Here is a 22,867-nt window from a genome sequence, read left to right as displayed (position 1 = left end):
CAAACCAGAACTGAACCATAATAATTACACACACATTACACAAAAGGCACGAGAACAGGTTTTCCCTTCCTGACAATCTATTCACATGCCACATAAGCTTATTTTGGTTTCATTCCACCTATGAGCGCATATTTGGACGCAGAGACAAAAATAGATGAAGACTTCATTGTATCGCACCTCTCCGTTCCCAATATTTGTAATTCAAACATGTAAGAAAGATCTGCTGTGGAAGCTTCTTCCCTTCCCTGCTTTTGACAGTTAATCCAGGATAGATACAGCAGCAACTGTACACTTTTGTATAGAATCTGCACTTAGAAGAGACAGTTGCTTCGACCTTCCCAGTTTGAAAATGATACCTCAACATGCCTGTGTGATGTGATACACAGAAAATCTTCTTGCCAATCATATTCCAGTCTGCGTGGTACCCATTCACAAACTGTTAAAGCTTTAGCCTGGGGCAGATGTGCCCAGGAATCATTGGTTCTACATCAGGAGAGCCCAAACTTTTCCCAACCACGTCAACATTATCGAACTGCTAGGAGCCCATGAAATCGACAACTGCTAATGTGCAATGCTTCCTCCTGACCGAAGTGTGTAGATCACATCAAGATCATGTATCATCACACCCAGAGGCTACAGGCCAAACCTTTTTTGAAAAAAGGAGCCCAAACTTTGTCATTATTTAGGTTCCTAACTTAGTGGCATAATTTTGAAAAGTGCTGGAGTATCCAACAGCTCCAGTTGAAGTCAGTGGGGGATGCTGGGTGCACAGCACTGTATCTGACAGTACTCAGAACATTAGATGACCATCTGTTTTGCAGGAAGTAACTAGGCACCAGGCTCAAGAATAACCTGACCAGTCAGTTTCAACACATGTATAATTTCACCGGGGTGAAAAAGGAAATTTGTCCGTGTTCCTTCTGCCTGTATGTGGAAAGCATATCTGATGGTAAAATCAGAGATAACCATTATTCATCTCCCAGACACAGCAGTCACACATGATTAGTAGTAGATCAGCACAAAAATTCCAACCATATTGAGCTGGAGTCTGGCAACAACTGTGTTTCATTTTTTAGGTACTGCAGGGATGTTGTCAGAACTTCCCCCTACTCTGTACAGTATGTGATTGTCATAGATCTCATTGATAATATCCAGGATGATACAATTTATGGTGGCTATGTTCCATATACAAGCCAAGAAGGAAGACTGAGTTTGTGCCATACAATAATCCTGTGTTTGGAAGGAAAATGAACCAAATGGAGCAAACTGCAACTGCCTAATATTTAATACAAAGATGCAACCCAAAGGATCTATAAGTCCAGGGCCGGCTCCAAGCACCAGTGAAGGAAGCAGGTGCCTGGGGCGGCCAATAGAAAGGGGAGGCATTCCATCCATCATCGGGGCAGCACGTCAGGGTCTTTGGCGGCAATTCGGCAGCGAGCCCTACAGTCCCTCTCTTCCTCTTCGCAGCACTTCGGCGGCAGCTCAACCAGGCTTGGTTTTGTTTTTTTTTCCTTCACCACTTGGGGCGGCAAAAAAACTTGAGCTGGCCCTGTATAAGTCCCATTATGTAATGTTCCACTTGGAATAATATGGATACAAATAAAGCACTACATATTGAGGCCAGTAGTCTTGATGCACAGTTAGTCCATATTCAGAGTCCATATTTCTGATCAAGGTAGCTGTAGGCCACCTTGACAGACTCAGTAGGTCACACTTTCAGCACTTCATGCTGTAAGTGGCATGTATCTTCAGTTCAATATGTTTGTTGTGTGCAATAACCTCCACTTGCCTCCCTATTCAACCTGTCTATGCTTTCATCAGAAACACCACTGATTTTACTTACTGTTGGGTTTGTGAAGAGTGGTTTTGTGAATAGATATATAGCAACGAGTGATCAGCCCTTGCTAACAAGTATTGGCAACCGAGATTAAAACAGAATGCTTTGGGCACATAGGATTGATTCAGAAAGCCAGAAGTAAAACTTTTACAAACTCTGTATAATAATAATATATATATATGAATGCAATCTATGAATCTAGGCACCTAGAAGGAGCTCCTATGTGACCAATTCAACGGATGATCAATACTCTTTCCGCAATTCAAGTTATGGCCCTGCTGATCAGAGCACTCCTTCAAAGTGCTGGCTTTGCAGAATGAAAGTACATGGACATTTGCTCTTGGAAAAAATGGAAAAGGGGAAAAAAGGCCAAGAAATGACCATGGGACTCAAAAAAAGCTAAACCGTCTGCCCACTAAAAATAACTATTCACACAGGAAAGGAACAGTCTGAAAATAGTGTCTGACATCATAAATAACTTGATGAATCAATTCAGCAGCCATTGATCAATTTATTTCCTAATCAGTATCACAGAAATTACTACAGAACTCTTTAGAGACACAGGAATGATTCATAATGCACAGAGTGCCACTTGCACAAACTACATACAAATAATTCAGACATCCTGAAAGAACTCTCATATATCTGTCATGGTAAAAATAAAATCTGTATAGGATAAGGCCCCTGCTCTGTTTCTGAGCAAAGACCAGATACACAGATTGTTTATACATGATTTTGCATAATGTCAGTGCCTACTGAAATGAGGGAATTAAATAGTACTAGCTAAAAATAGGTATAATAGGGAGAAGTTCTGTCCAGGCTTCCCCAAGTAGCTCAGTAATGCACTTTAGATAACATCTACAACATCCTTGCTACGTGTCAGGGTTACAGGGCTAGCTGTACCCGTCCCCTCTTTGAATGTACCCCCTCAGATGTCAGGCCTCATACCTTTCTCTCTCCTGCGGTATAATCACATGATTTTTCCTCTTTAGACCAGACCCTGGACTACAGTATTGTGTGTTTCAACCAGGCCTTCCCAGCAGGTCTGACACCTGCCATTCTTTCCTTTGGGAGTCTGTGAGCAGTGTCATACTGTAATCACACAGCCTTCTTAAAACCAAAGTACTGATTAATTTTAACAGTAGGAACAAAGCATTAAGAGAAAAAAGATTTTAAAATAACAGAGCCTCTGCATGTCTGTCTTATGGGGTTACCATCCCCTGATGGTAAACTAGGCAGGCCAAACATCTTCAGACACCCCACTGGGTTCAGGCTCAGTTTGGTTCGGTTTCCTACACCAGCTCCTCAATTACCTGCCCTTTTGAGAGTCTTTGAGAGAGAGAATCCAGTCAGAGTTCCTTTGTTTTTGTCAGCTCTGAAGATTTATCCTGGCTTGTATGAATAGGGTGACCAGCCAGCAAATGTGAAAAATCAGGACAGAGGGTGGGGGGTAATAGAAGCCTATATAAGAAAAAGACCCAAAAATCGGGACTGTCCTTATAAAATCGGGACATCTGGTCACCCTACGTATGAACCAATTCTTGTATGCAGCGTAGTTGTAGCCGTGTTGGTCCCAGGATATTAGCGAGACAAGGTGGGGGAGGCAATATCTTATATTGCAGTGGTTCTCAACATTTCCACACTACTGTACCCCTTTCAGGAGTCTGATTTGTCTTGTGTACCCCAAGTTTTACTTCACTTAAAAATTACTTGCTTACAAAATCAGACACAAAAATATAAAAGTGTCACAGCACACTTTTGCTGAAAAATTGCTTACTATCTCATTTTACCATATAAATTATAAAATAAGTCAATTGGAATATAAATATTGCACTTACATTTCAGTATATAGTATACAGAGCAGTATAAACAAGTCATTCTCTGTATGAAATTTTAGTTTGTACTGACTTTGCTAGTGATTTTTATGTAGCCTATTGTAAAAATAGGTAAATATCTAGATGAGTTGATGTACCCCCTGGAAGACCTTTGCGTACCCCCAGGAGAACAGTACCCTTCGTTGAGAACCACTGTTTTATTGGACCAACTTCTGCTGGTGAGAGAGATAAGCTTTTGAGGGTCAGGAAGCAGCATCTTCACAGTTAATAGTTCAGATATTGTCTCTTAAAAACCCTTAGGTATTTACCCAGGATTGGCTTATCTTGAGTCATTGTTTCCTTCCTACCTGCTTTTTCTTTCTACCTCCTATTAAACTAAACCAATATATTCATACAGGAAACATCCCAATAACCAGGTCACCATACAGTATTCATAAATTACAGAGGAACTCCAAATCTATCATACTGTGTTGTTCCTTTGCCCCTGTGACACGGTGTTCACCCCACACTCACCCCAGAGGGATTAATAGAGGCCAGATGGACCAATTAACCTGTTAGGCTCAGCTGGGAGAACTAAGGTTAAGAGGAAAGCCCTAAATTAGGGGAAGCTCACCTGAGCAGGAACAGGCAGGGCTTCTATAAAGCCCAGAAGCTGAGAGCAGCTAGGGGCTTCAGGGAGTAGTCTACAGTCACTCCCTGAGATATGTGTTTGGCGTTACAGAGACAAGTGACTTATAGTTACTCCCTAGGAGGATGGAGTTGTGAGGCCTGCAAACCTAGAGAGATGGGGAGAGCCAGAAGGTAGGGAAAGGCAGTAAGCTCTGGGAGGGAACAGATGTTGGCTACTGAATAGAGGGTCCCTAAGATGAACTGGGGGTAGAGGGCTGGCGCAAGTTCCCCTACCAGCCACTAGGGAAGTGTCACCATAGAGGCAATGAATGGGAAGACTGACAAAGACTGTTGGTAAAAAGAGAATTGGATACCCTAGAAGTTGGGAAGTATGCATAGTGACCTGGCTGGTCAAGTTGTGAAAAAAGAGCACCTGGAATTGCAGAGGTGGGTGGAAAGACTGCTAGAGGAGGGCACAACACCTGGAGGGAGCTAATCCCCAGAGCAGCCAAGAGGAGGTGCACCTAGTAGTGAGTGGTCCCCATAATTCCCTTTATGAATGGACACTGGCATACAACCACAAAGTGTGTTGTAGTTTTTTGATGGGAATGGCTGTCTGCAAAGTTGTGGTTTTAATCTACCACACTCTTCCCTGGTAAGCTAAGCATAATTTGTCTTTAGTGAGACAGAAGAAAGTTAGTGCACTAACTCCTGTCATGCTCTCACCCCCAAAAGTGGGATTTTCAAAAGTGCCCAACACTGGCCTAGCTCAGCTTCCACTGATTTTAATGCTAGACCAATACTGAGATGTGTATGGCAGCACAGACTAGCCACCCAAGTACAAGCCTGCCTGACCCACTGGGGCCATACTTGAGTGGCTAAACCATGCTGCAGTGTCCACACTGCTATTTCTATCATGCTAGCTGGAGCAGAGCTAGCATGCATCTGTCTCCCCAGGCTGGGAGGTGTAGATATACCCAAAGAAGTTAAAGGACTGGCCTAAAGCCACAAAGCATGACCGTGGCTGATCCAGGATTCTAAATATAGAGCTATAATCCCTTGCTATGTCCACTAGACCACAAACCCCTTAGCTATAAGACCTCCTTCCCAGAAACAACCATGCTGTAATCATTTGCTGAGCTGTGATTTGTCCATAAAAGGGGTGATCCCAAAAACTTATAAAACCACCCCCCATAAACTCTTTTAGCCAAGCACAATCAAAATGACACACATACTATATTTTTCATACCAGTCTAGAACCCCAAAACTTCACCATTAAGGTACTCCCCACTTTCCCCGGTCCCCTTTGATGCTTGTTTCTAAAACATGTCTATGCAGTTGGATTTCTTTTCCCTTAAATTCGCTTGTCATCTGGTTGTTCTTTCTAGCTTGCAGACGTTTATTCCAAGAGAGTCATTAGTATTCTGGCACTTGTAGCCTTAGCAGCAGGTACAGTAACTGTATGCAGTAATATATACAATAAGCACAAAGTATCCTGATTAGCTTAGCAGTACAGTACAGTGTGCTGGATGGATATGACAACTTTCACTATGAAAGAACAAAGAAGCCCGTGGGGATGGGAAAGGTTCAAAGCAGCCTCATCTTCCCTTAAAACCCACAGGTTGAAATAGTATCTCCTAGTACTTTTTTCCCCTTGAGATCTCACTTCAGAAAACTTTATTGTGCTCTTTCCTTGGATTGGATTTAAAAGCTAGGCAGAGGTCAGTTTGTTTCCATAATTCCCTTCCCTGAGGTTACAGAACATTTCTAGTGCATCCAAATGAAGGGGGGATAATGTATCTAACTGCACTGTTATTGCGATTATACAAATAAGGTCAGAACAGTATAAGGATTAACTTGTAATTACAACCTGACCTATGCACCAGATATTTTGATGAACTGGCAATGGATGGACTAGATGACCTAAGAGTCTTTTTCACCTCTAACTGTTATGTGTCTCTGCCTCTCACCTCACTAGATCCCAATGCACAACATCTGAGGGTTGTAAGTAGAAAAAGCAATCCTACCCATATCTTTCAGTTATCCATTTTGGCAAGTTTTTTTTCCACATACATACCTGCTTCTCAAATATTCTCTTCACACACGTACTTAGGACGTTTGGCAAGTAACGTAGTTCTAAGTTAAATCTGTATCTTTGTTCCCCCTCTTGCCCTTGGACCCTGCCACACAAAGCCAGCTAGAATGTAGCTTTGACTAGATATGATTCCATAGCTCCGACCCTGCAAAACGCTTAGCAGACTGGTAATCCCAGTGTGATCAGTGGAATGATACTGACCTGCCTGAAGTTAAGAATATGCCTAAGTGTTTTGCTAGATTGACATCCACATGTCTGAAAAGAATAATCTAATGCCAAAGAAAGACAATGTAAGAAGAACTAGACAGTTTATATACTCTAAAATAAATCACTGTGGAATAATATCAAACATAAGTATGCTTTGTTGGATACATTAAGACCATTCATAAAGATAATCTTCCACCAACTTTTATTCTTTAATTGGATTGACCTTTCGGGCTCCCCTTTTAAAATTTCTTTATTTTTTTCCAGGCGCTACAAAGTAAGAACAAGTCTAACATTAACTATTTATAACTAAATGACAGCTTCCATTCTCATGATGAGACTGACCAAAGCAACCAAGATTTTATAAGTTAGAGATGCATGGACATTTACACATGCGTAATTTTAAATTCAAATACTCAAGGTGGGTGATAATATCAGTTACACGTTCATGTAGTCAGCTAGCCAGGTGCCTAATACCTGATTTGAACTAGGTATTGTAGCAAAGCTATACACAAACACATACACAATGGCACACACTAAACTTTGAAAATCCAAGCCTTTTCAGAGAACTAGTCTGCCAGCTCTGCATCTGTGCGGCAGAGAGTGTGTTGTGATGGGCTCCTTGCTACATTTCCAGTTAAAAAGATCCAGGAAGAAGTATAGGAAACACCACAGGGAACCTTAAAAAAAGAAAAGGCAGAATTGCCTGATACTCTAGCATCTATGTCCTAGAATCCATCCAGAAGTTTTGTTAATGAACTGTTGATGACTGGCTTATCAAGATTATGCAGAACCATACGAAAGTGGTGCACTGCCAGCTGGTTTTGCCAAGGCTCAATCAGTGATGGAGTCAGAGTAATAATTATCCTGGGAGAGATTCTTCCCTGCATGTTAGGGAGTGAGGGAGTGGAAGGGAAGGCACATTACTCACAGTCAGTCAGAATTCCTGCTAGAGATTCCTGGGATGTCCACACTAGAGGAAGTGAGATGTAGCTCACAAAAGCTTATGCTCAAGTAAATTGGTTAGTCTCTAAGGTGCCACAAGTCCTCCTGTTCTTTTTGCGGATACAGACTAACACGGCTGCGACTCTGAAACCACACTGGAGCAGTAGCTCTACCACTCTCAGAGAAGGTGCAGTATGCTCCCTCATCTGCACATCTGCAAGGGTTATACCAAGGAGTATGGACTGCACACCCTAAGAACACGGGTCTCTCCTTGTACAGAACACAAAGAGGTGGGGAAGTTTAACCCACACACCTTCTGGGTGTGGTGTTCTGTCCCATCAAGCTGGCACTGAGACCACTTAGAGAGAGAGTTAAATGAGTCTGCTCTACAGCCTTAGCTAACAGCCAGCTGACTTTTAGCTCATGCAGTAGAGGCTCATACACTAAGCTCCAGAGGTCTCCAGTTCAATCCCGTCCCCAACAAACAGGGCCTGTCAGCATTATAGAAGTTCTCTGCAACCTCCCTACAACTTAGACAGTTACATAAGGACCAATCAGAATCTGGATTTCTGTTGAGAGGATTCAGTAACCTCACTAGCTTTTAATGCAATGAGGAAGATCCTCAGTTGATATAATCAGCATAGTTCCATTGACTCTGAGCTATACCAGTTTACACCAGACGACAATCTGGCCCAATATTTTAAAACTACTCTTAATCTCACCTATTCTGTTTCTCTGTTGCATCTCACCACACAAGTCTGTGCCTGGCTTTCCCCTCAAAACCCTAAAAGGTGGTGATACTACTGTGGTTTCATTTTCTACTCTACACTTTCCCTGTAACCTTCATTACACCTTTAACTCAATCAAAAGGAATACTGTAATACCCATCAGGTCCAACTGCTATGATAGTGCCCAGCATAGGCGTCAACTCCCCAGTTTGCCTCCGCCTTCTGCCCTGAGCGCGCCGCCACATCCTGCTTCTCCTCCCTCCCTCCCAGCGCTTGCCGCACGAAACAGCTGTTTCGCGGCATAAGTGCTGGAAGGGAGGGGGGAGGAGGAGGAACACAGCACACTCAGGGAAGAGGCAGGGCCGGGGCAGGGATTTGGGGACGGGTTCAATGGGGCAGGGAAGGGCGGAGTCAGGGCAGGGCCGGGGGGGGGGGGCAAGCACCCACCTGTGCCAAGGAAAGTTGGCACCTGTGGTGCCCAGCAAAAGGAGGGCAAAGGTGGCTTAAGGCAGTCAGTGCAGGCCCTGGCATCAATTAGAGCAGCATATTAGGGTGTTGCTTTAGCAGCTAACAGCCTCCAGAAGGCTGCCTATGTGCTGTATGGCAGCCCAAAATCTAGATTCTGCTATGTGCTATGGAGATACCCCCTCCCATCCACAGCATGTCTCCTATTCTGAAGCTCATGAGAGGAGCAGTGTAGTGTGCTGGCAAGAGGGCAATTTCCCCCCGAGGTGTTGTGGCACCTCTATGGTCCCTATATGTTGTCAGAATGGTGTATATGGGCCAGGTGAGGGGAGAGGACTATCTCCCATCATATTTTATTAAAATGTCCATACTTTTCTTACTCTGCAGTCTCCACTCAGAGCATCTAGCAACTTCTTCCTCCTTAACCCTTTAATAAAACCCTGTGAGGAAACTATGTGTATGTCTCCCCTTTTGCCTTTATATAAACTAATCACTAACTCTAGTGGTTCTACAATCTAGTGGTTAGAGCAAAGAACTGGAGACCAGGAGGATACTGGATTCTAGTCCAAGCTGAACTACTGATCTGCAATTAAAGCTAACAATATAATTTTAAAATGCAGTGTGCCTTTTCTCTGCATGGCTCATTGTTACATAAAAGCCATTATAAAATGTGAACAAAACAATAATTTTCAGATCCCCTATAAAATTCCTCTATCATTTCCAAATTCTTTATCTGTCTTTCATAAAAGCTACCAAGGGAGGGTGTGAGATTCTGATAACTTTCTTTCCAAAAAGCAAGGTGGAAAAGAGCTGCCATCAAATAGCTCCTTAATCTATTTTCCAGTAAATGAAGAAAAATGTCAAGTCACAGTGAAATATTTTCCAGCTAGGACAAAGTAATGAAAAAGAATCCAACTCATAAAGCAGCATCATTTTTAAAATCAATGTAGCTTAATAATATATGGTCAAGCAGGCTTCTGGACATACACATGCCATTTTCTTTGACAAATGAACACCAGAGCTCAGCAATCAAATGGCCATAGCTATAAATGTTTTAAATGATGCTTTTTTCCATCACCAGCTAATATTGGCTTACAGGTCACAATTAACTTTGGAGCTGGGGAGGCAATAATTATGGTCTTGTTACTGGACACAAATTAGCACATTTATCAGCATTAGAGCTGCAGCGATCTATTTGCCTCAGAATAGTATGCTCTGGCAAATAAGCTCCATAAAGCCTGCAATGCTTATTATCTTGTGAGCATAATGCCATTTACTCATCAGCTCAACATTTTATTTTGGGGCTGAATGTGGCCACTAAAGGCTGCTGATGGAAGAGGGAGCCTAAGAAAACAACGGACCATCAAGCATGGGAGTGAATGGATCTGCTACAACAAGAAGCTGAGTTAAGAAGTAATTACTGCAGGTTACAATGTCATTTTGAAAGGAGTGGATACACCCTTGTGTTTGGATGCAGGAATATCCTTTCCCAGGAAATGATTTGGATAATACTTACCGTAGGGTGCAATGTGATATGTCCCAAAAGTCAAAAACTTTCTTTAGAAGTAGAACTGGGAAGCAATAATACAAGTCATTGCAGCAGGGATGGTTCAGCAGCATCCAGACTGAGTGTGCGAAATAAACTCCCCAGGTGGGGAACACCCCTAATCCTCACTACTCATCGCTCACGTTCAAACAGTTGGAGGATTTGATGTATGCATGTCAAACTCATGGCAGAATTGGCTGGCATCCAAGATAGAGGAAGATGACTATGATGATAAGGGGGAAACATATATTGAGCATTGTGAAGGTGATGAAAGGGTTAATGTGGACAGGAGAGGCTAATTAACCTGGTTGAACCTGGAGGATGGGCCAGGCCCAATTAAAGATGAATCCTAGCTGGGGAGAATCTGGGTGGTTTCAATAAAAGGATGGCCAAATCCCAGGAAGGACAACTGGAGGCCAGAGCCGCTATCAGAAGAGACAGGGCTAGATAACAGAAGAGCTGCCATACCTAGCTACAAGGGGGCTCCCTAGGAGTGGTTGTTCTCTTCCCCAAGCTTCAAAATGCTGCATGTACTTTCTTCAGTCATGAGAGATAACAAGAGGAAAAGCAGAAAGCCTGAGCCTCAAAAGTAGCACTTTTTTCAAAGAAAAAGGAAACAGCGTGACAGAACTGAGCACATTAGGGTGACTAGATAGCAAGTGTGAAAAATCGGGACAGGGTGTGGGGGGTAATAGGTACCTATATATGAAAAAGCCCCGAATAGCGGGACTGTCCCTATAAAATTGGGACATCTGGTCACCCTAGAGTACATCGAAATTAAATTGTTCACATAACTAATTCTACAGTCACAAATACTTGTATCTTTCATATTTTAGTCGTCACGTCTTATGAGCCCCCATACAGCTAACTTTATCTTTTTTTATTTATTTATTTGCCTACAATGATTTTAGCTGAGCATGAACTCAACTCACAAGCCTGAGAAACCTGAAGAATAGTTTTAAGCTTCTTCACCAGGCACTTTTCCCCAAACTCTCTTGGTGATTGGCCCTAATCAGCATTCAGGTGTTGATTTGTAAGGCTAGATTTAAAGGAAGGGAACACCTCACTAATAGCCCCAGTGTTTATCCCTGCCTGCAGCAGCAGCAATGAGAAGGACAGAGATTCCAGCCATCTCAGAAGACACAGCATCACAAAGAACTCCTCTCATTACGGCTGGCATCTGGTCTTCCCCTCATTAGCACATTAAAGCGGCTCTGTCCATTTGATCAGAGCCACTCTGTGCAATCCACCAGAGTTCTCTATGGAGCCATTTACACTGCTACTCTTTTGAAACCGTGCCTCTCCTCCCCCAGTTCAAGAGGCACTAACCTCTTCCCAAAGCCTAAGTTACAACCCGTGTCAAAATTTCTTTCTTACAACAGGTACCCAGTAAGCACAGACTTTCTGAATGTCACAGTTCAACTGCAGAAACACACATAAGTTGTCTTTCAAATTACTCCATCTAAGAATAGCCTTTTTCCAATCAAGTATGTGAGATTTTTTGTATGTTAGAATGCAGGGCACTAGGCAGGCTTCTGCCCCAGTACATCACCACCCTTTGAACAATTCCTATTTCAGAATATGACTCTCAAGGCATATTCAATGTATGGTGCAAATTCTCAGGAAAAGAGAAAGACAAGGGCAACAGAGCACTAGGACATTAAATCTAAAAGGGCCAAGAACCTAGTGAGGGATGTGTTTTGTTGGCTCCCATGATGGGGAGAGGGAAAAAGGACAGGACGGACTGCATCCCATGAGATTTCCAGCTCACACAGGACTTCCGGAATAGGCTTGAGGTCTTGCAGGATTTGACTGATGACTTGGAGCCATCAGGCCTTGCAGGATTTGACATGAGATTTGGAGCCATGATAAGATATGTGCTTAGAGCCACTTCCTGTTTGCTGGTTTCCAGCAGTCGGCCCACCCTCAGTCCCTTATGTAGGGTGCTGCAGGCTGTGCTAGTTGCCATTTTGAGGCTGGGAAAGAATTTTTCCCCATACCACCGGATTGGTCGAGGCTGGTTGGGTTTTTTCACCTTCCTTCAGTGAAACCTCGGGGTTGGGTTTGGGGCAATCAGAGGGCTGGAAATTCTCCCCCTCCCAGAGGGCACAGTTTGGATCTACTTGACAGTCACTTAGTTGCTGCAACTTTTGTCAGGCACCCAGTGCAGGAACTCCCTGATTTAGGCTCCAGATCCCAAAAGGTAACATAGTGGGCATCCCTAGTGCATCATCTTATGAGATGGGGCATCATGACTAGCCCCCAGGGGGCAAGTTCTAACCAGGAGCTGGGATGCTATTCGGTGGGACCGCCCTGCCAACGTGCTTACTGGCGGTACTGGCTGGAGGTCGAGATCCCCTCCCACTTGAACCTCCAAAAGAGGGAGGGATACTAGTGGGTGAGTGGAGGAACCCAGAGTCCCTCCTAATGTGATCACACACACACACACACACAGAGTTAGTTCTGCATATTTAGAGATATCAGGCTGCATTCCAATAAACAAACATACTGAAGTACCCTTTTGAGGGGGGAAACATACTAATATTATAATACTAACAGCCACATATTTCTCTTATTGCAACACAAATCACTGGGAACTATATCTTACCCAAGGGTGTGATTTGCTTTCAGAATGATGGCTACATGTGAAATAATGGGAACAGGGAACAGTAGAGAATTTCTGATCAGATATGTTTTGCATTGGTCCATTTTTCCAGATCTAACTATTTTTTTTCAGTCATAACATCTGGGTAGTGGAAGACAGTAGCACAAGCCCAAGATATAAAACTAACATAGCCAAAGACTGTTTTTAAAAACGGTCAGTCTCAAACACTAAATCAGGAACTGCAGTTTCAATAGCAAGCATTCCCCAAACAACACACCCACGCAGATATACAACACACACTCTGTTATGGTCAGATGCAAGTTTCTTCCCTGAAGAACAAAATAATTTTTAAAAGGCTGCGAAAGAGCATGTGTTTGCTTTATCTATGATCCAAAATGTGCATTTTCTTTGACTGCATGGAAATTTTGAATATTTTTTCTAAAGGTGAAGCAAAAGCTATGTGAAAAGGCCCCAGATCCATTCTTTTTCACCTGCCCTTATTCTAGGGGATCTTTAATAGCTGTTTGAATGTTTTAAAAATAAAAATGCCAAAGAAAGCTCATTCTTTTGTTTTGAACAAAGAAGCTTAGTTCTTTAGGGGACTCCAAAGGGGATTATATTTGATCTCCAAGTTGCTTTCATTAAAGTAGAAATGCCATAAATTATTTGGATTGTTGTTTGTGTCTCTAATCAGTCAACTGAATGATGTTATTGCTTTGTGGCAGTGAAATTGCCTTGGTTTTATTATTTCTAAATACATAAATATATACATACATATCTAATTTATCATAAGAGTATGCATTTTAGAAGATTATTTTTCTGGGATTATAGTTTTTGTGGGTTGCAATGTAGTTGTAGGGGCACATAACATTTTCATGCTCTTATCTCGAGAGCCCATAGCCTTGGCATACAGTCCAGGTTCAAAGTTATTGAGCAGTATTGAGCCAAATTCTTCCTCAACTCTAAAACTAGGAATGAATTCAGTCCATTATATATTGAAGGAAGCAGGGTTTTTCTCAGACTGTACCCAGACAGCTGTATTCCTTAACAAGAAGTATCAAAACAGACCTTATGTACAGACTTATGTATTTATTTTGGCAATAAAATTAGTTCTTTTCTAGCCTATCAGAATTATCCTTTTTAATACAATTTCATTTTCTCTTTTTGTAATAAAGATCATGGTTTCTTCCGTAAGCATGAAATGCACCCATGTGCAGACAGACAGCACAAGTCCTACCACACCACTGTAAAGATACACCAAATGACATAGGATTCAGGGGCTGGTGGAAGGCCTAAACTACTCTCAACCCAATTTTTTATTTCAATTTGATAGTTTCTCTTTAACCTTAAAAAATGATTTTTAGGAACTTTCAAAACCACAGAAGTACCATTCACAAAGAAAGAGAGAGCCTTGAAACGGAAATATAAACCATTGCTAGATTCTGCAACAAGTATTCATTTGTGAAAGTACCAGGAGATGGAGGAGAGTAAAACAAGAAACATTATGTACCATATTGATCTAGTTTGATGAGAAAGTTTTATATAACATTGAAAATTTACTTGGAGTATCTTGCAATGTTGTTATATCTCAGGACAACTTTTTTGTTTACAGAACTTAACCAGGAGATTGTAAAAATAATAAATAACAAGATACTCTAGAGAGAGACAAGGTGGGTGAGGTAATATCTTTTATTGGATCAAAGTCTGTTGGTGGAAGGGACAAGCTTTTGAACTTCACACAGTTCTTCCTCAGGGACCTCAGAGCTCTGTGAAGCTTGAAAGCATATCCCTTCCACGACTAGAAGTCAGTCCAATAAAAGATATTATCTCACCCATCTTGTCTCACTCTGGAGTATTTTGTTATTTATTATTTTTACTATCTCCTGGTTAAGCTCTATAAAAACATTACTATATGCCTCAATTAAAAATGGAGATAAATAATAATAAGCTTCACAGGTCAGAACAGACCCAGAAGCAAGAGGAGGAAATATATTAAGTCTTAAAAGTAAATACGTTTTTAGTAATTTCCTTCTCAGATGAAACTGTAACATCATCGTCCAGTACCTACCAGAGTGGTTCTTGGGTGTCAGTCTGGAGTGCAGAGTGTTTTGGTCTTACTATTGTACTTTATGTTGCCCTGAATGACTTTGTTTACTTGAATAAAATACCATTGGTTAAACATAAGAACATAATGTCAGAACATAAGAGCTGCTATACTGGGTCAGGCCACGGTTCATCTTGCTCCCAATAATTGCCCTCCATCTTTCAGCAACATTTATCTTTTTTTCAGCTCCTTTAAGGCTGTGGTGTTCCCCCTTTTCAGCCTGAGGCTGAAACATGTTTGAAAAAGATCAAAGATTTCCAATCAATACTTTCAAGGTGATTCTTTGCCCTGCTAGGCTCCCTTTACACCACTCAGATGGTACAAAGGGAGTGGTGACCCACAAGTCCCACGCAGCGATGAGCTGCCAAAAGCTGAAGAACCGCTTCCTTCAGTCGCTCTGGGTCTTCAGCGGCACTTCGGCGGCAGGTTCTTCAGTCGCTCCGGGTCTTCGGCGGCACCAAAGGACCTGCCACCGAAGTGCCACCGAAGACCCGGAGCGCCGCCGGGTGAGTAAAAATTAAAAAGGAATTCTCAGGGGAGCCTCCCCAGCCGAGAGCTCAGGCGGGCAGGACAGGATGGTGCCATGGGCCGAATGTGGCCTGCGGGCCGGAGTTTGCCCACCCCTTTAACAACCGGTTCTAAACCGGCTTCAAAATGTAACAACTGGTTTGCACGAACCAGTGCAAACCAGCTCCAGCTCACCACTGGTCCCATGCTGGAGGACTATATATACCTGGTGAAAGTTACAGCACCCAAGGCTAGGATTACCACATGTCCAGGTTCTTCCAGGAGCATCCATTTGTTGAGGTAGCTGTGCTGGGAAATCTATACAGGTGTCAGTACACACTGCCCAGCTGTTTAGTTCTATGGTCTCAGGATCCTCAGAACTGGCAACCCTACCCCAGACAGCTCTAAACTGCACCAGGGCCAGGCAGAGGATCAGGACATCACTACTGGTTGTTGATTCTCATAGTAGATACATAGATTCCAAGGCCAGAAAGTATCATTGTGATCATCTAGTGTGTCCTCCTGTACTACATAGGCAATAGAATTTCCCCAAAATAATTCCTAGAGTGTTTCTATCAGAAAAACATCCAATCTTCATTTAAAATTGTCAGTGATGGAGAAGCCACCACCACCCTTGGTAAATTGTTCCCATGTTTAATTACCCACACTGTAAAAAATGTGTGTCTTATTTCTAGCCTGAATTTGTCTAGCTTCAACTTCCAGACATTCAATCATGTTATACCTTTCTCTGCTAGATTGTAGAGCCCATTATCAAACATTTGTTCCCCATGCAGGTGTAAGCAGAGTCAGGATGAGCTCTACCCTGACATCTGGTGGTGTGTTGTGGAGGGTTGTGGAAAAGAACTTCAGGGGCTGATCTCATTTGCATAGGCACACCCATCCCACCTAGATGGTCACTTTGGCTGCTGTGGGATCCCCAGTTTCTCTGTTATTGGAGCAGGAAGAATAAAGTGTCATTATCCTGATTATGTGAATGAAGGACGGTGGAACTGTACTTGGTTTTTTGTTATGATGGAGGGACTCACCATCAACTAAGTAGCACTTGCTAGGCAAGGGACATGGGTTCTAAAACTCAGTGAACATCACTGGGGATAGGCATTTGTAGCTTGTGGTATGGGTCCCTTCTGAGGGCCCTAAATACCAACTGCACCTTTTTCTCTCTCCACTGTATAATAATAGAGCTAATTTTGATTCCATTAGGAGCCTGGTTACAGATTGCAGAGCTGACTTTACTTTGGGCCAATGGTGCACCAGCACTGGGGCTCCCCTACTATGAGCTGAAATCACTGAGTACTGTGTTAAGTAGTAGGGAGCCTGAAGATATATTGATGAGTGGCTCACAGGATGGCTACCAGGGAGGAGTAGCTCCTAGGATGGCTGGTGGAGAGGAGTGGCTGGCAGTGAAGGCTGCAGCAGAAGCCCACGGAGAGGTGGGGCAGTCGGCCATTGGAACATGTAAGGTGCCCCTTTATTCTCCACCCCATTTCCACGGGGGGTGTTAAAACTCTGCAGATGAACTTTTGAACTCTGGACTCACCAAGGACAGAGACAGAGACTTTTGGGTTGCTGGACTTTGCGGTTGTTGGACTTTTGGGGACTTTTGGGTTGCTGGACTCAAGAACCAAAGGGAAAGGACATGGCCCAATTTGCTTGGGGTGGGTTTTTGCTCATGGTTTGTGTTATGAATCCTGTTGGTGGTGTTTCCCCAACATAATGCCACATTGTTTCTCTCTGTTATTAAAAGGCATTTGCTACACTCAGACTCTGTGTTTGTGAGAGGGGAAGTATCACCTCTTAGAGGGGCCCGGGGGGGAGGCTGGTATATACTTGTCCCAGGTAACTAGGTGAGGGCTCGAGCCAGTTTTGCATTGTGTTATTGGATCGGAACCCCTAGATACTGAACCCGGCCCTTGTTGCTGCCAACTCTGATAGGCAGAAGGGTTACACTGGTATTTATAGACTGTAATAAAGTCACCTCTTAACCGTCTCTTTTCCTTCTCTTAACCTTAAATAGATTAAGCTCCTTGAGTCTGTCGCTATAAGCCATGTTTTCCAATCTTTTAATCATTCCCGTGGCTCTCCTATGAACCCTCTCCTATTTTTCAACATCCTTCTTGAATGGTGGGCATCAGAAAGTTCCTCCTCCTCTCCTGTGCTTCCCTGGATGGCTGTAGGAGAGGGGAGCCATTGTTTACTAGGTGGTCCTCTAGGATCAGGCAGAGCCAGCTGAGTTCCAATCCTGGATCCCACAGCCCAGGAGAAAAGGAAGCACTGGAACAGCTAGAGCTACTCTCCTCCCTCCACTGCAATGCACCACATGGTCAGCAGGGGAGCTGCTAAGCAGTTGTAGCAGGAAAGGAACAGCAGCTGCTCAGATCTCTCTCAGCTCACATGAAAACCACTCTTCAGGCTGCAGGGCAAGCATGGAAGATAGTGGAGGATGGAATACCCCCCTTACAACCTCCTCATAACAATGGGCCCAGTTCAAACACTTCAGTTTAAAATTTGCAGGACATGAGTCAGGAACACATTTTCAGTTCAGGATCAAACACAATTTTCACCCTTAACACTATTGTCTTAAGAGCCACTCTCTCTGATACCACTGCTTTAACCATAACAGGGAGCTTGTTCAAAATATGGTAGATCATTTTCACCATTAATGGCAGCTCAGAATTTATGTTCAAAATAATTCCAGTAAACCTCTTTAATGGCGAGCATCCTCCAATTTTTAATTGTATACTTTGGTTTTCTGTTATTGCCCACCTTACACTAAGAAAGGCATTCTTAGTGATCGCTGAAATAGATTTTTAAAGCCATCCACTCCTGTTTTCAATACATCTCTTTCCTCTATAACCATTTGGAGATTTTCTTCCACGGTGTCCACATTGCCTTCTAATCTGGGAATTTACTGGGGGAATGTTTCAACTTCGCCTTTCAACCTTTCCTCCATATGCTTTCACAACTTGTAAAGCAATTTTAAGAGAAACCTGGGAAGACAATTCCAGATTCAGCAGGGGTCTGAATTACTCTCCCTCTCTCTCTCTCTTTCTCTCTGGGAGAGAGAGACTTCACAGCTGCTAAGGGTGCCCTTCCCCTGCTGGCAGTTTCCTCCCCAACCAGGCCAATTCCAGACTGAAAATAAGTTTTTGGCAAACTCAGCTGGTGCCAGCCTGTTATTTCGTTTGTTTTAAGAGACATCTCTAAGCAGGAAAGAGAAGTCCAGCCCAAGTAAGTTCAAATAAATAACATTTCACAAATCTCCCAAACAAATGGTAGATAAAAGTCACAGATAAAATACAATGGGCATCACTTTTCCAACAAAGGAAAATTATTGATGCAGAGCAATTAGTACTGGCTTCTGGTTTTGATATTTGTTTTCCCTTCTATATTTGCATTTAACCTTTCAAAGCACATGAAAGCACAAATGCTTTGTTAGGTTTCATGCAGAGATATTTGCATGAGTGCCACGACATTATACAGGCCTGAGCCCTTAGATTTTTCCTGTTTCAACAGTGACTAAAACTCAGGTAAAATTTCCATTGATACTTATTGCAGGAAGGAGCTCCAAGTTATTCTAACCCAGGGGTTCTCAAACTGGGGGTCGGGATCCCTTGGGGGTCACAAGGTTATTACATGGGGGTCGCAAGCTGTCAGCCTCCACACCAAACCCCGCTTTGCATCCAGCATTTATAATGGGGTTATATAAAATATATAAAAAGTGTTTTTAATTAATAAGGGGGGTTGCACTCAGAGGCTTGCTATGTGAAAGGGGTCACCAGTACAAAAGTTTGAGAACTGCTGTTCTAACCTAAGAAAAGGCTATTTTTGACCTCCACAGAGATAACAACCCTTAATTTTTTTTTGTATGGACTGTGTTTTAAAATAATCTCTCAGAAGTGCTAGAGCTTGGGATATTATCATTTTATTTAGGTATAAATTAAAATAAATAAAATATCAATTTGGTCCTCGATAAATGCACTAATGGGCAAGATTCACATACAAAACCCACATGTGAGCAGAAGAACTACATGGGCTGGAAGAACCAATCTAGTACCTCATGGTCATGGGCAGGGCAGAGTCCACTTGGAAGATCCTTTTGTGGTCACTATTCCTGTCCCTAGGCTGGAATAGGGGCGCATGTGGCTTATGTATCTGACCCACTGGTCACTTGGGCTGGTCAGAAGACAACAATACAACTTTTTGAAAAACATCAAGATTTCAAAATCTGTTCACGTTACAGATTACAATGAAAAAGAGACCTTCTGAAATTTTCCATGGAAAAAAAAAAAAGAGATGCCTCTCACACCAAAATAGCAAATAGCATAGTGGTTACGTCACTCAGCAGGGATGTGGGAAACTTAGGTTCAAAACTTGCTCAGAGTTTATGTTCAAAGTAATTCCAGTAAACCCCACCTTCCAGGTGAGTGCCCTGACCACCAAGCTATTGGCTGGCCTGAAGGCTTGCCCTCAATCTCTCCTGCTGGAGCTGCCCCATTTTATATAAATAATTAAATATTCATTGGGTTAGAAAGAGAGACTGAATCTATATCGTGGTGGTACAGCACCTAGCCTGGAATATGGAAGACCCAGGTTCAAATCCCTGTTCCAAATTAGGTGAGTACCCTAGCTATTAGATTATTGGCTATTCTGGGGTGGGTGTGTTTCTCTCTCCTTCACACATATGCTAGCCTGGAGAAACTTTTATTTTTGGGGGGGCGAAAAAAGTTTTCCCTTGGTCTCACACACACCCCTCCACTGGTTTCCTCCCCTCACAAATTCCCATCTGCAGTGGCTTATGCAGAGTTACCAAAGAGCCCATCTCTATCAAGAAGGGGTGCAGAGTTCTGTGTGCCCACTGCCCATACAGCAGAATCATCATGGTTGAGCTGGATTGAAGCATCTGGAGAATGTTGCATTGAGTCTCCCAGTCTGTGCAGATAAGATTCTATTTGTTTCAACTATTCTTCAATCTTCTACATGCTTGAATAACTAAGTACAACTATTTTCTCCTTAAGAAATACTTTTAAGATCCTCCTAGAATTATCAGAGTTCATTAATGAAAAGTAACGGCAGGGTTCCCTGAGGAATCAGACAAATACCTTCAGAATTGATAACAATCATTGCTTCCAAATTTTTAAAAGCTTGGAAGAGTAAAGGCATTCTGTCTCCAAAAGCGGTATATTCAGAAGTGGGGACTGGGCTTTTTCTTAGCTGTTTACCCATGCTGCATTTGTGTGAAACTAATGTGGGTGTAATGTGAGATGTGAACATCCATACACACCTTCCCTCAGGTGTCAGCAGTGCTGCAGTTGCCCAGTAGGGCAAGTAAAACTGTGCATATGCAAAAGTGATAGCTTCACATGGCCTGCTAGAAAGGAGATGGTATGCTACGGAATTATTTATCTCCCATTCTTATGGGGAAATTTAACCACAGCCATTGTTTTTGATTAATTAAATATCACATGTGTTAGTATCCAAAGTGGAAGAAACAAATAATTTGCAAAGAAAGAACATAAAAAATTAAACAAATTGATTTAATGTTTCATTGGATTCATTCTTCTTTTGGTGCATCATCTAATGCATTCTTCTTATGGTCATAATATCTTAGCATGCACAATTCTGAGCCACATGCATAGGCAGATCTGCCCATTAGAATCTCACCAACAGTTCACTTCTGATGCCAGGGCACAAATCTTGACAATGCAAACTGGCTTAAGTAACCAGAAATCAGGCAACACTGGAACCAGACTCATTTAAAATCACCTGAGGCATTAGACTTTGTTTGTTTGGGATATTATATGTACACATGCACACACAGTAAACCCACACACAAATAATGACTAGCCAGATCACCTCAGCTATGACAATTTTACAGCTCTGTTTCTATATCCTCCCACTTCAAGCTCATAGCTCCACTCAGCTAAACTGCCGGTAACTCCTTAGGGATTTCTCCATTAAAAATCAAAACTGCAGACCGTATAACATGGAGTCTACTGTTATTTCTTGTTGATTGCACACTGTGAATATAAGATTAACTAGCAAAATGTAAGCATTTGGAGGCTTATTCTATGGAGTTCTCCCCCTGATGGAGTCAGTAGGTATGTAAAAATTAGCTTCTTCCAGCTCCGAAAGGAGGGAGGGGGTGGAAAAAGGGAGTCCACAGTTACACAGTACACGGTGCAAAGTCCCCTTCCACCAGTCAGCAGAGGGGTCCTGTGTTGAGAGCGAACAGGGAGGAGGAGCAGTGGGGTTCTGAACCCTGTCCTTTCAGCCCTAAGCCCTGGCAGATAAGGTCACTTCCACCAGCTCCTCTCTCTTCTTAACACTTTCGTGCCTCTTTGGGGCACCCTTTGCCTCGATCGCTCCCTCCCTGGTGTTGCTGCAGGGCGGCTTCGGCTGGCGGTGAGCCCCAGACGTAGCATCTGCCCTCCTAAGCCCGGGTCAGCAGCAGCGGCACCATCCCCCGCCCGCACCAGGAGGGGGCTTCCAGGACAGGACGGGCCGTCCTGCTGTTTAAAAAGCCCTAGGGCGCACACACACCCGGCTTCCTCCCTCTGCAAGGGGCAACGCTTGCTGGGGAGCAAATGGTACCCGCTGCTCTGAGGGCTGGTGGGGGCCAGTGAGCTGGGCACCCCTGCCCCTCTCCTCGTCCCCACAAGCGGCTCCTCGCCGGGGATCCCAGCCCGCCGCTGCCCGGCCCCGAGCGGCGCTGCCTGCAGCGCGGAGCTCCCCGCGCGCCGCCCGGGGCCGGCCCCTCTCCTCACCTGTTCAGCACTTTGCGGAGCCGCTGGCGCACGCCCGGGGAGGCGGAGGCGGAGATGCTGCTCCTGCCGCTGCCGCCGGCGCCGCCCTCCGCCGGCAGGTTCTCGATGGTCGCGACAACATGGTTGGGCTGCGGCGGCTGCTCGGGGGAGATCATCGCGGCGGGGCTGGGCATCAGACGGCAGCAGCCGGGCGCATGCTGCGCCGCGCGGCCGGCCGGGCGACCCTGGCGCGCGGGCGGCGGCTCGCTCGCTTCTTCCCCGCGCAGCGCCAGCTCCAGAGCCGCGACCACTGTGCCCCGCTCCCGCTCACTGCGCGGCCATGGAGCGAGGGGGCGGGCTGCTGCTGCCGCCCCCACCGCGCCTCGCCTCCTTCCCGGCAGCAAGGGCTGGTCACAGCCCCCGAAGTGGCCGCAGTTTGGAGCCGCCCCCCACCCCCCCCCCCGCCGCCCTTTCCCTTCCCAGTGAGTGTCTGGTTCTCTCTGGATCAGAGGAAGCCGCTGCCGAGCTGGACTGAGCCGCTTTGTGTCCCCCTCGCGCTGCTCCTCTGGCTCCCTCACACCCACACACAGACCCCCAGAGAGCGTGCGGCGCCCAGGTGC

At 44.0% G+C, this 22,867-nt stretch overlaps 1 protein-coding gene across 1 annotated transcript in view; it reads right to left on the bottom strand.

Moving 5' to 3' along the window:
- The window catches only part of SLC35F1 (solute carrier family 35 member F1), a 388,655-nt gene extending 366,004 nt beyond the window's left edge, over positions 1-22,651 (bottom strand). The window contains exon 1 of the mRNA XM_073337159.1: positions 22,269-22,651. Within this exon, the coding sequence (XP_073193260.1) occupies positions 22,269-22,441 (173 nt within the window). The 5' untranslated portion in view covers positions 22,442-22,651. The remainder of the gene's footprint in view (positions 1-22,268) is intronic.
- Positions 22,652-22,867: the final 216 nt, after the last annotated feature.

Source organism: Lepidochelys kempii, chromosome 3, assembly GCF_965140265.1.
Source record: "Lepidochelys kempii isolate rLepKem1 chromosome 3, rLepKem1.hap2, whole genome shotgun sequence".
Lineage (NCBI taxonomy): Eukaryota > Metazoa > Chordata > Testudines > Cheloniidae > Lepidochelys > Lepidochelys kempii.
This window is presented reverse-complemented; position numbering and strand designations above follow the sequence as displayed.